Raw genomic sequence first — 12,586 nt, 5'->3', positions numbered from 1 at the left:
ATACAGATATCTTACATTTGACTACCAATAGCCAATAGGTACCATTTACTTTGCACTACAGGGTCTGCAAGGTACTTTACAAAACTCCAAGGTAAATGTTGTTACATGAATTTTACAGATCAGGAAACTGAGGGAGAGAAGTGAAGTGACTTGTTCAGGGTCTCATAGCTAGTCAGTGTCTCAGGCAGATTTGAACTCAAGGTCTTCCTGACTCTGGTTCAATGCACTCTCCAGTGTGCTATCTAGCTGCCTCAAAAGTGGATCATGTAGAGGAAGCAAAATGAGATGAGGGCAACAGAGAACATGAATCATCTCACAAAATGCTGCCTCCCAGTCACTGCCTCATCACTAAGGCAGGTTATCTGCCACCTGCCTGCGGTCCTCTAACATCCCCCCAGCTGACTCTGCCTTCCTCCTGGCTTACACTTGGGGTTCTGTGTCTCCCAAAGGCTCCAGGGTCTAGGGGCCTGTGCAGATCTGGTGGAGAGGCCCAGGGTGTAACAGGGGTCAGCCCAGCGAGCACTGAGGAGGCTACAAAGAGAAACACAGTCCCCCTCCAGCCATAAAGAAGCAGTGACTGATGACAGGTTGGTTTTGGCCAGCTCATCTTTGGCATGAAGACTTTCTTCAATTGCTAGGGCCCTCCCTCCACCCCCCACTACAATGTATTTCATTTTATATTTATGTTGCATACACTTATGAGTCTATTTCTTATCTCTCTCATTAGAACAGAAACTCTGCAGCAGGGATCACTTCATTACTTATACTTACATGCACAGGGCCTCCAACAGTGTCTGGCACATAGTAGGTGCTCAATAAGTACTTGTTGATTGATTGTTCAATCATTCCTCCCCTCCCCCAAGTACTTATCAAAAGAGAAAAGGAATGGAGATTCTAGACTTTGCTCCATAGAACCCAAGCCTGTTAATTAGCCTGGGCCTTTCAAAGGTAAGTTATGAAAGGAAAGATCTTTGTAAGCCTTGGGCCCCTCGTGAGGCAGCGAGGACAAATACTTGTTCCCATTTCTTACATAAGCTAGAGTTCAGAAAATAGAAATGACTTGCCCAGAGTCACAGAGTGAGTGACATAACCAGGACCCATATCTCCCAACCTCAAGAGGACTGCTCTGTTTGTCCTAATACCTGCTATATTTCAGCCTGAAAAAAATTTCATCCCAAACTTAATGCTTATATAGGAAGGGAGGAGGAGAGGAGGGGAGGAGGGAATGAGGGAAGGAGGGAGAGAGGGAGGGGAGGAGGGAGGAGAAGAAAGGATTTATACAGCACCTACTATATGTCAGGCACTGTGTTAAATGCTTTACAAATTCAATCTCATTTGATCCTCATAATAACTCTGGGCGTTAGGAGCTATTCTTATCTCCATTTTAGAGGTGAAGAAACTGAGGCAGACAGAAGTAAATTACTGCTCAGGGTCACCCTGCCAGTCGATGTCTGCAGATTTGGACTCCAGTTTTCCAGCCTCCAGGCCTGGCGTCTACCCACTGTGCACCCAGCTGTATCAAAGATCAGGATAAACTAATTACAGGAAGAAGCCTAATTCCCTCTGGTGTTTCTTTTATTCTATTAGATTTCTGGCAAAGGAAGAAATCTATTTGGTCATAACCTCCTTGGTAAAAATGACAAGTTCCCCAAACTAGGAGGAACCTTTAAGTCCTAAAACTAGAGAGGCACACTATATTTAAAGAAAGGACATTTCAGACCAGGAGAACAGGACAGTGAGAGCAAATCCAAGCCTGTAGTAGAAGAAAGCTCTGGTGAGTTCTCTGCTGGTAGGGCAGTAACACCATTTCTTGTGTATGGAAGACAGTACCATGGCATTTCTGGATTTCAGAGAAAAAGACTCCACACCCCACATCTACAGCATTTGGCATCCTGACTCTGAAGTAGCCTTACTGAAAACGGGGCACAATGAAATTTCAGGGCCAGAGCTTACAGTAGAGGTAGGCCTCTGACTCTCAGAGGCCAGGCAGGACACTGGCCCTCTCTAGTCCAAGTCATGGGTATCTACCTGCCATGGAGTGGACCTGCCACGGCATGGGCTCTTAACAGAACTTACTTGTTTCCTATAACATTGGCTGTGTGAAGACTCCGGGGGAGTGGCACAGTTCCTTTGGTTTCTGGTTGTGACCATGACATGGTTTCTGAAAGCAAAAAGGACACAGACCTCTTTTAAGGACTTTCAGCAACTGTGGCTTTGCAGATTCTTTTGAAGAGAAAGCATTTCATACCAGGCCAACTTGAGCAAAAGTGTGATTTCTTACTGAATGCTGGACCTGGAGTCAGGAAGACCTGCATTCCAATCTTACCTTAGATGTGTGACCCTGTGTAAATCATTTAATCTCTGTGCCTCAGTTTTCTCATCTGTAAAACAGGAGTCATAATAGCACTTGCCTCCCAAGGTTGTTGTGAGAAATCAAATGAGATAATATTTGCAAGGATTTTTTGTAAATCTTAAAGCAATATATATGCATATTGGCTATTCTTATGATTGTAAATCTTTATACTTTGTAAATTGGATTGTAAATACTTTATACAGTAGTATTCAAGTGCTGCTTAATAATAACAATAGCTAGCACTTTGTTGGTGTTCAGTCATTCAGTCATGCCCGACTCTATGTGACCCATGGACTTTGGTCATGGGGTTTTCTTCTGTGTCCCCATTTTACAGATGAGGGACTGAGACAAATAGGGGTTAAGTGGCCCACCAGGGTCACACAGCTAGTAAGTATTTGAGGCTGGATTTGAACTCAGGTCCTCCCGACTCCAGGGCTGAGTCCACTGCCACTAGCTGCCCCTATTCAGTCATTTTTCAGTAGTGTCTGACTCTTCTGATCCCTGATTTCCTTTTCTAGCTTGTTTTACTGATGAGGAAACTGAGGTAAACAGGGTTACATAAGTTGCCTGCAGCTACTAAGTGTCTGGGGTAGAATCTGAACTCAGTTTTTCTGCCTACATCCATTGCTCTATGCACAGCGCCATGTTCCTGTCTCAGTCACTGGTACTTACCCATCTCACTCTGCAGAAGCATTTCAAACAGATTCTAATCTCCATATCAGAGGGAAGCATCACAGGTAGGGAGAGATGCAGGAACCAGGTGGGGTGCTCACCAGCCCCCAGCCTTGGTTATTCTGGGTGTCACTAGGGCTTGCTCACTGACAAACCAAACCCTACAGCATCCTGCTGATGACATGTGCATCTTTGGCCAGGAAAGCCTGTGGCTGCTCCTTTCAGGTTCACTCTATCCAAAGTGATCATTCAGTCCAGATCTAGGAGGTGAGGAGCCCCCAGCCCCCAAGACATCTGCCCTCCTTTCTCAGCAGTCAGGGCCTGACCCACACAGTCCCTCTTCCCCTTCCAATTCTTGCCCTTGGACCACTGTGATGTTCCCTCCAATCCCCCAACTCCCTGTCCTTCAACATTCTCACCTCCCCTGGCCCCACTCCATGTTACCTCAGCTGCCCTCAGACTGCCCCGGCCTTGACCTTGTCATGCCTGCCAAGGGCTCAGCTTCTATAACCAAGTACCTGGGCATTTCCTTCTAGCTCCCTGTACCTCACTTTGTTCAAACTTGGCCTTCATCCTCCTTCTGGTCTCTCCACCTCCCGTATTTTGCCAGGCCATCCATCACCCCACTCTGGCTACTCTTGTCCCTTTATTGAGCCCCAATTCAGCTCAAAGTTCGCCTATACTCTCAAATCCTTTGTTCCCTTATAATGTCCCTGCTCTGGTCTTAGCAAACCCCCTCCCCAGCCCTTACCCTCAACCCATCACCTTGGCTTTTACTTACATGCAACCAAGCTGACAGGCCACTACAAATATGTTTTATCTAATCTCCGCTCAGGCCACCTGGCACCAAGGCCATCCTTCTCTCCTTCCCGGATTTACACCCCAAGCACCACAAGTGTTGTCTGAAACCCTCATCTCAAAACTTCCATAGCACCCCACCCTGACCCCTCCCCACCACTCTGTCCCAGGCCCTCACCTCTTACTTTACCAAAAAAGACAAAAACCACAAACACAAAAGGAAGGGGGGGGGTCTCTGCTGAGAACTCCCTCTTTTCCTTTGCTCATCTAACACCCCTTGTTCATAATCACACACCCCTCCACATTTCCTCTGTTCTTCCTGTCTCTGATTAAAAGGGGGCTCTACTCCTTGCTGAGGGCAGCCCTTCCCTGCACCTTTGACCCCATCCCTTCCAGGCTTGTTTCTTGCAGACTGCCCCGTCTCTTTTCAATCATCAGCTTCCTTGGCTTTTCTTCAGCAGCTGGCCATCCCCTCCCCATGGGACTTTAGGAGTTCCCCTGGGTCTCTACACAAATGACTCTCAGGCCCAGTCTCGCCCCCTATGCTAGGCCTGCATCACAAACTAGCTGCATATAGGATGGTTTAGATTGGCTGACCCACAGACATCTCTGACTCAGCAGTGCTCAGATTGTCCCATCCCTATTCCCACTGAGGGCCCCATCCTTACGATGGCCCCTCTCCACAGCAACCCCTTCCCCTCTACTAACACTGCTACCACCAGGGCAGCCTCTCATCACCTCCCACCTCAACTATTGCAACAAAATCCTAATTGGTCCTTGCCTCTTGCTGCCAGTCTGCTCTCCCAAACCCCGTCCACACAGCCCCCAATAAGCACCAGTGACTCCCTATGTGTTTGGCACCTAAAGCTCTTCACAAGTTGGACCCTCCTTCTCCAATCCATGACCCAGTCACATTAGCCTCTTTGCTCCTCACCTCCATCTCCATGCCTTTGCATTCTCTCCCTCCCACCTTCACTTCTTGTCATCCCTGATGTCTTTCCAAACTCAGCTCCAGCCTTTTCTGGTCCACTTCTCCAACAGGTACACGTACATGCATACACCCCTGCTGATGTAAACCTTCCCCAAACTGCCTCCCATTCCTACTGTCTATACTGACTTGTTGACATTCTGTGCCCCCTGCAGAAGGGACATTTGGCTTTTTGGTCTTTGGGCCTGGCACAGATGAGTTTCATGCTTCTGAAGGGACAACACAATGCTAGTCTGAATCAGTCAAGAGCTACCCATGTCTGGGCCACAGCCCGGGTGCCAGGGACAGAACCCAGCGAAACCATCTGTAACACTTCCAGGTCTATGGCAATGGCCCCCTCCCCACTCACCTAGATCGAGCTGCCATAAGTCATCAAGCCGGGAACCACACATTCCTCCAAAAATGTACATTTTGGGATTCCCAGAATCTCTCCTGCAATATATTACGGCTGTGTGGGATTCTCTCGGGGAAGGCACCATGCCTTTGGTTACAGGAATGCTCCATCCCACAACGCCAGAACCGTGCTGCAACTCCAGTTCATAGAAGTCATTTAAATATCTAGGGGATGGAAAGGCAAATGAAGGTTTTGAAATCAGGCTGGGGATACCTAGGGAACAAAACTATATAGGAAAAAAAAATTATCATGTGCACACATACATATGCATATATAACAAACACAAATGTGTATAAAGGTGCATCTGTACAATGCACATGTGTCAATATGTGCAGATGTGTACACACATGTGTACAGCACACAAGTATTGACATGTACATTGTGTGTGCATTTTCATGTGTGCTTGTGGATATGTACTGTCTGTGTGTACATATACACGGATGCATCACTGTGTGTGCATGGAACATGTGTTTGTGTATATATGTATAGGCATGTGTAAATTCACATATGTAGAAAAATGGGGTGTTGATAGAGGGTTCTCTGGCTCCCGGTGAGACCTGGAGGCCATCAGCGTTGCCCTCACTCTGAGAGGCTGGCAGAAGCACCTCTCAGTGAGCTGAGATGCCAGCTGGGGAGGCCTCTTGGCCTCAGTTCTTCATTTCTTTTGGTCTGCTTTTCAGAAGCACACTTTTTTTTCCCAGTCTCTTCATTTCCAAGAGGTGATGTGAGGCCTTCTCATAGGAATTACACAAAGATTTTGCAAAACTCCAAGCACTTTATCCATATGGGCTAGATCAAATGAGATGATTGCTATAAAGTGCTTGGCAAACCTTAAAGCCTCTCTAAAGGCTCCCTATTTTATGAGCAATTACTACAACACTTAAAGATTGATTTTTATTCTCACTCACATTCTTAAATCAGAAGGACAGGAGAGCCTGAGCCTACAAATATCTCAGCAGTGTCACAGAATTACATTGTTGGATGTGAGGTCAAGAAGACCTAAGTTCAAATCCTGCCTCAGATCTTTGCTAGTTGTGTGACCCTAGGTAAGTCATTTAACCCCAATGAGTCTCAGTTTCCTTAAATGGGAAGAACAATAGCACCTATTTCACAGGGATTTTGTAAGGACCAAATAGGATAACTTATATAAAGCACTTTATAAACCTGTCCAAATAAATGTACCTCATTTATTAAATATTAAAAGGTACCTTAGTTCATTCTGCTATATAAAAATTTTTAAAATAAAAACTAATAAAAAGAAATAATAGAACCCATAATTTTATATCATTTGTATCATTTAATATGACTTATAACAACTTCAAATAATAAAATGAAAAGCAATTTGAGATTTGCATTTTAAAATCATTTTACCCTATTCCCTTATGATTTAGGAACCCTCTCCCCCCACAGACACCAATTAAAAGCTGCAATTGACTGTCTAAAATGGTAAACAGAGCATCTCTAAATATGAACTTAGCTTTTTAAAAAGGTAAAGGTTTTCTGCTTACTAGGGATCAGTTATTTCTTATTATAGAAAACAAATTTATGCAGGGTAGCAGGGTTTCCCCAGATTCTTAGTATGTAATAGAAATGAGTTTTTCTCCTAGTTGTTTGGAACACTGAATTCAAATGCACAGATGTGAGATTTTGAAGGAAAGCACAGAAGTACAAAAAAGGTCACGTCACCAAATTTTTGATGAATCATTTCAAGGCCACCCTGCCAATACACTGGGTAATTTGCATTGGACCTACACAATAGGTTTCATTATATACTCTCCCCGTAACTTCCTCTATGTTGAGGCTGAGAAGATAAGCATCATCTACCTTGGTACACATTCCATTCAACTAAAAAATTCCTACCAAAATTTACCTAAAACCCCAAACTGACCATATTAGCACTGCCCAAATCGGAGCAGTCTCCCAGTATTTGAAGAGAGATATCACAGAGATGTGCAGCAGCCAGATCTAACTGGCTAGCAAGAGTTGATTATTACATTTTCATTGCGAGTTTTTATGTGCTTGAAATTAGCAAATGCTACAAATCAGGCCTTTGTGTACTGTTTTGTTGAGTGTCTGGACTTAAAAAAAAATGATAGAGAAAAATGTTAATAATTCAGATAAAGTTTAAAGTATGTCATATGTACATTTTTCCCCCTAGAGAGCTAGCTGTTAAACATTTATCAGAAGTCCACTAGATAACAGCAATTTAACTTAAAATATAAAACCTCAAGAATATAACTCTTAAATGCAATAGACCCCACAATAGGAAGGAAATAGCATTTATATAACACCTACTAAGTTCCAGTGCTAAGCACTTTTACAAATATTATCTCATTTTTCCTCTGGGAGTTGGGGGAGATTAGCACCTACCTCAGACGCAAGTGCTATTATTATCACCCCCCCCCCATTTTATAGATGAGAAAACTGAAGCAAAAAGACCTTAAGTGACTTGCCCAAGGCAACCCAGTAAATGACTAAGACCATATTTGAACTGAGATCTTCCAGAGTCCAAGTTCAGCACTCTATCTACTGTGCCACCGGTTATCTCTGAGGAACCAAGCAAAACTAATAAAAAAATAAATAAATAAAGATACAGTCTCCATTAGGTGTAATTAGATTCCAGGGGGTGGAAAGCACCACATGATTAGGTCAAGAGCCCCTTAAACAATTAAATTGAGTGATGGAAACCTAAGAGATTTCTAACTTTTTGTTAGGACTTAAAGCTTTTGGTCTGAAACTGGTCAACATACCTGGGGACATTGCTGTTTGAATCTTCACTCTCATTGGCCAGGCCACCAAATAAATAACATTTATTACCATATAAAGAAAAACTATGTCCAAGTCGAGGACAAGGAGGTAAGCCAGTAGCAGGAGGTTGAGGTTTCACTTTTTTCCAAAGCCAACGGCTTGCCTTTAAAAAAGGAAGAAAGAACAGAAAGATAGCTAAAGGCTTATGTCATTGAGAACATATAAGTCATTATAATAAATCATCTCCAGAATCTAAATTAAGGCAGGTCCATAATAATTTGGGTTTCTTTTCCCTTACCCCTCTATATTCTGAACTTTATTTTTTAAGAAAAAAAAAAAGGAATTTTAAACACACACACACACACACACACACTGGTACATATATATATATAGATAGATAGATAGAGAGAGAGAGATACATATATACATATATATATATCAGAGTTTCTATAATTCAAGCCCCATCTTATCAGACTACTATATTTATGACATAATAATGATAGTACTTTAAGGTTTGTAAAACACTTTATATATGTTAAGTCATTTAAGTGGATAATGGTAATCCTGAGGCCCCCTGAATCCTGAAGTACGTTCTAAATAGATGTAACATCTTTTAAACTATGTTAAATATAGCTTGTCAAGTATTATTTTTGTTATCATTCTCTCCAAATTGGAAGTAGTGAAACATTTACTTATAATTAACCAGAATGCTGGCTTCTCTAATTTCTTAGTCTCACATTTCTGTCCCAAATGCCTAGTAAAATGGGGCACCTGAAACCATTTTTCAAAAGGATTGTTTACAAATGGATATATTTTGCCCTTCTGTGATAGTTATCAATGAATGCTTCAGCATCCTTGCCTTATATACACTGCCCATGTTTCCAGGTACAAATGAAAGCCAAAGGAAGCTATTGAAGAGGGATAGAGATGTGGTTTAACTGAAATAAAATGAACAGCAAAATAGTTGCCTAAAATCTGAGTACAGAATTAACATTTGTAACATGTTTCTAACCATAGGACAAATAGATGCTTCCTGAAATGGAAACATTTGCTATTTATAAAAAGAATTTGCAAACTACTTATAATCTTGAAGCTTTCCCAACATTGGGGGAGAACCTCACAGAAAACAAGCCGTGCTCACCTGTAATTCATAGAGCTCATTACTATATCTTCCATATTCAACCATTCCTCCAAAGACTAGGATTCTGGTGCCATCACAAACAAACCCATGGGCAGCACAGCCTGGAGGAATATCACCTCTAACAGCAGGAAGGAACCACTGATTTGTAACTATTTAAGAAAAAAAAAAAAAGGAATCCAATTAAAATCACAGCACCAGCTGAGTGAATGGAGGTGGCCTGAACCTGTGATTTCATCACGTGGGAGAGCTCCCAGTGTGAAATCTCCCTCTACTACAAGATGTGGAACAAGCCACACATTTCTTGACTTGGTCAATGAGGGAATTTGTTTTTGCCTGACTCTAATTCGTCACGAGAGATTTTTTTCCTTTCAAATTGAAGTTGGAAGGGAGTGAGAGAAAATGCTTTTTAATTTAAGATAAAATGGAAAAATAAAATAAATGAATTGGGAGGAGAGAAGGAAGGAAAGAAAGCAAGAGGAAGGGAGGGAGGGAGAGGGGATAAAGGAACTTCCCTGTACTCATCAAAGCTCAGGCAACTGGTCTATAATATCCTCAGGTGTTACCCAGGGTACTGAAAGATTAAGTGATTTGTCCACATTCAGTGCCAGTATATGCCACAGAACCACAGCTCTAGAGATTGAAGGGATATCAGAAGGCACCTATCTCCACACCTCTTTTTTTTTTTTTTTAAAGCAATCGGGGTTAAGTAACTTGCTCAAGGTTACACGGCCAGTTATTTCTGGGTGTGGTGCTGAGTATCTGAGCCTGGATTTGATCCAGGTCATCCCGACACTGGAGCTGGTGCTCTTACTTGCTGTGCTACCTGGCCCCCCCACACCTCTTTTTACAAAAGAGAACACTGAGACCCTACAGGTCACATAACTAGCAAATGGCTGAGACCGAACGGATCCCAAGATTCTTCCCAAATTTCCAGGGCTCTAAGGCTAGGCCTCAATCCACAAAGCAAAGTCCTTTCCCTCCACTCTACTCCCCCTTTGCAATGTATAAACAAGCACAGGTCTTTGAAATGCAGATAGATACCTCAACCAAACCCTTTGTTTGTAGACAATTAAAAGGTAGGGTAGGTAAATGAAGGTTAGGTGCAGATACTCTGTGTACAGATAAATCTAAATAGCCAGAGGCTATAGATTTGCAGTCACTCAGTTTAAGTGACAAAAATCCAAGACAAAAAATCCCAGTGTACCCTTCAATCCACATCTCACGACAGCCTCTCCCAACACAGCTTATTTCATCCAGGAATTCGCAGCCTAGCCAGAAGAAGTCACTGGTGATGAAACAGGTGGCAGATAATACAAGCCATTAGCCTTTCGCACAAACCGCCAGGGAGAAAGAAATAGTTTCCTTCCCGATGCATGGAACATTTGCAAGAGAGCAAAAAAAAAAAAATTAAAAAGCCTCACTTCCTCTCCTGGGAGGGCCAGTCTCCCAGAGGCGGGCCCTTCTGGTTGGGGACATCAGTGATTTGCTGGAGAGCCAGCCTGGGTCCCTTCTGCCAGCCCCTTGGCTCTGGAGCTAGACCAGCTCACAGCTGAACCTCAGCCTCATCTCTTCTTTCCCAGCTGTCAGAGCTCAACTGAAAGCTCTCAGGACATGAAATCCCCCCAGGTTTCAGAATTTGAGAGCCAGCTTGATGAATGGAAAGAACACTGGCTATGGAGTCCCAGGACCTGAATTCAAATTTCATCATGCCACTACCTACCTGGCTGAATTTGGGCAAATCACTTCCACCTCCTGGGCCTCTGAGATGAGGACCAAATAGCCTCTGAGTTGGGGGTGGGGAGCTTGAGCAGGAAGACGGGGTGAAGGTGTTTTAATAGATAATTAAAAGCAAAGGCTCAGAGGTTTAGAGATAAGAGGGTCCTTAAATGAGGGCAGCAGCCAGTTTGAATTGGAACCTAGGTCGTCCCGACTCCAAGCCAAGTGCGGTTTCCTTGCGATAGGAAGCGAGTCTCCCCATCTTGGAGGCCGCCCCTCTCGTTTGCAGATGGGGAAACTGAGGCTCATGGAACTGGCGGGTTCTCAGAGCCTGGTCCTCGTTTTAGATGGGGAAATTGCGGCTCGGGGATTATCCCAGAACTGGCGGGCTATCAGCTCGAGGCCGGCCCCTCGGTTTACAGACGGGTAAACTGAGGCTTGGGGTGTCGCCACACTGGCGGGTTCTTAGGTCGAGGCCGGCCCCTCGGTTTACAAACAGGTAAACTAAGGCTCGGATGTGGGCGCCGCACTGGCAGGCCCTCAGCTCGAGGCCGGCCCCTCAGTTTACAGACGGATAAACCGAGGCTCGGTGGCTGCCCCAACCCGTCGAGGCCGGCTCCCGGCTGCGGGGGACGGGCCTGACTGCGTCTAGGGGTGCTGGGGGCCCGGCTGGGCCTCGCCCACCCCGGGGACTGGGGCCCGACGCGGAGCAGCGCAGGGCCCGACAGGAACCGTGACAGAGGGGACGTGCCCGGGCCCGGGTCAAGGTCAAGCCCAGGGTCAGTTCCAGGGTCAGCGCCCCCGCCCCCACCCGCGCCCCCGCCCGCCAGGGCCAACCACCGCCTACCCGTGTTGTAGACGTGCAGCTCGTCCGCAATGCCCTCGTTGCCTCCGCCGAAGATGATCATGAGCTCCCGGATGGCCACGGCCCGGTGCCCGTGCCGGGCGCGGGGGACCTGCCCCGTGAACGAGGAAACCCGCCTCCAGTTCAGGAGGGAGGGAGCCGCCATCTTGCTCACCCCCGCCCCCTCGGCGGCCCCACAATGCACAGCGCCCCGGCCGCCGCTCCATCTCTTCACCTCGTCTGGGGAGGCGGGGCCCGCGGGCCAGGGGCGGGGGGAGCGACCCGAGGGAGGGGGAGGCGGGGCGCCAGAGGGGAGGAGCCCGAGGCCCCGCCCCCTGAGGGCCATGGGAGGGGCGGGGCTGTGAAAGGGAAGGAAAGGATGGGGAAGAAGGGGAGAGGTGGGGAGGAAGAGGGAGGGAAGGAAGGTGAAAGAGGGAGGAGTCCTGCCCTAGGGGGAGGCTGGGAGTGGGGAAGATGATGGAGGAGGAAGGCGGAAAAAGCCCCGCCCTAGGGGGAGGCAGAGAGGGGAAAAGGTGATAGGGGAGGAGGGAGGAAGGAGGAACCCGCCCTAGGGGGAGGCTGAGGAAGGTGAAGGAGAGAAGGGGTGAAGGAGGAGCCCGTCCTAGGGGGAGGCTGGGAGTGGGGAAGGTGATAGAGGAGGGAGGAGGAAGAAGCCCCGCCCTAGGGGGGGAGGCAGAGAAGGGGAAAGGTGATAGGGGAGGAGGGAGGAGCCCTGGGAGCCTCCAGGCAGAGGCCACGTGATGGGCAAGCTGACAGAAGGAGGGGAAGGTGATGAGGAAGAAGGGAAAGGTGAAGAGGAAGAAGGGAGGGAGGAGGAGGAGCTCCAGATAACTAAGTGTGGGCAGCAGGTCAGGAGCAGTCCAGGAAAGAGGCAAAGGTGATGGAAACAAAGGAGGAACTTCAGGCCCCTG

The 12,586-nt window shown here is 46.2% G+C and overlaps 1 protein-coding gene across 1 annotated transcript in view; it reads right to left on the bottom strand.

The window, feature by feature from the left end:
- HCFC2 (host cell factor C2) overlaps positions 1–11,887 on the bottom strand; it is a 30,661-nt gene extending 18,774 nt beyond the window's left edge. The window contains exons 1-5 of the mRNA XM_069099373.1: positions 11,658–11,887; positions 9,095–9,243; positions 7,956–8,116; positions 5,161–5,369; positions 2,077–2,161 (exon numbers count right to left, since the gene is read on the bottom strand). Of these exons, the coding sequence (XP_068955474.1) occupies positions 2,077–2,161; positions 5,161–5,369; positions 7,956–8,116; positions 9,095–9,243; positions 11,658–11,820 (767 nt within the window). The 5' untranslated portion in view covers positions 11,821–11,887. The remainder of the gene's footprint in view (positions 1–2,076; positions 2,162–5,160; positions 5,370–7,955; positions 8,117–9,094; positions 9,244–11,657) is intronic.
- Between the last annotated feature and the right edge of the window lie 699 nt (positions 11,888–12,586).

Source organism: Petaurus breviceps, unplaced genomic scaffold, assembly GCF_028583685.1.
Source record: "Petaurus breviceps papuanus isolate PSGF00001 unplaced genomic scaffold, PetGlider_PUasm1.0 379, whole genome shotgun sequence".
NCBI lineage: Eukaryota > Metazoa > Chordata > Mammalia > Diprotodontia > Petauridae > Petaurus > Petaurus breviceps.
Note: the sequence above shows the minus strand (reverse complement) of the source record. Positions and strands in the feature narration are given on the sequence as shown.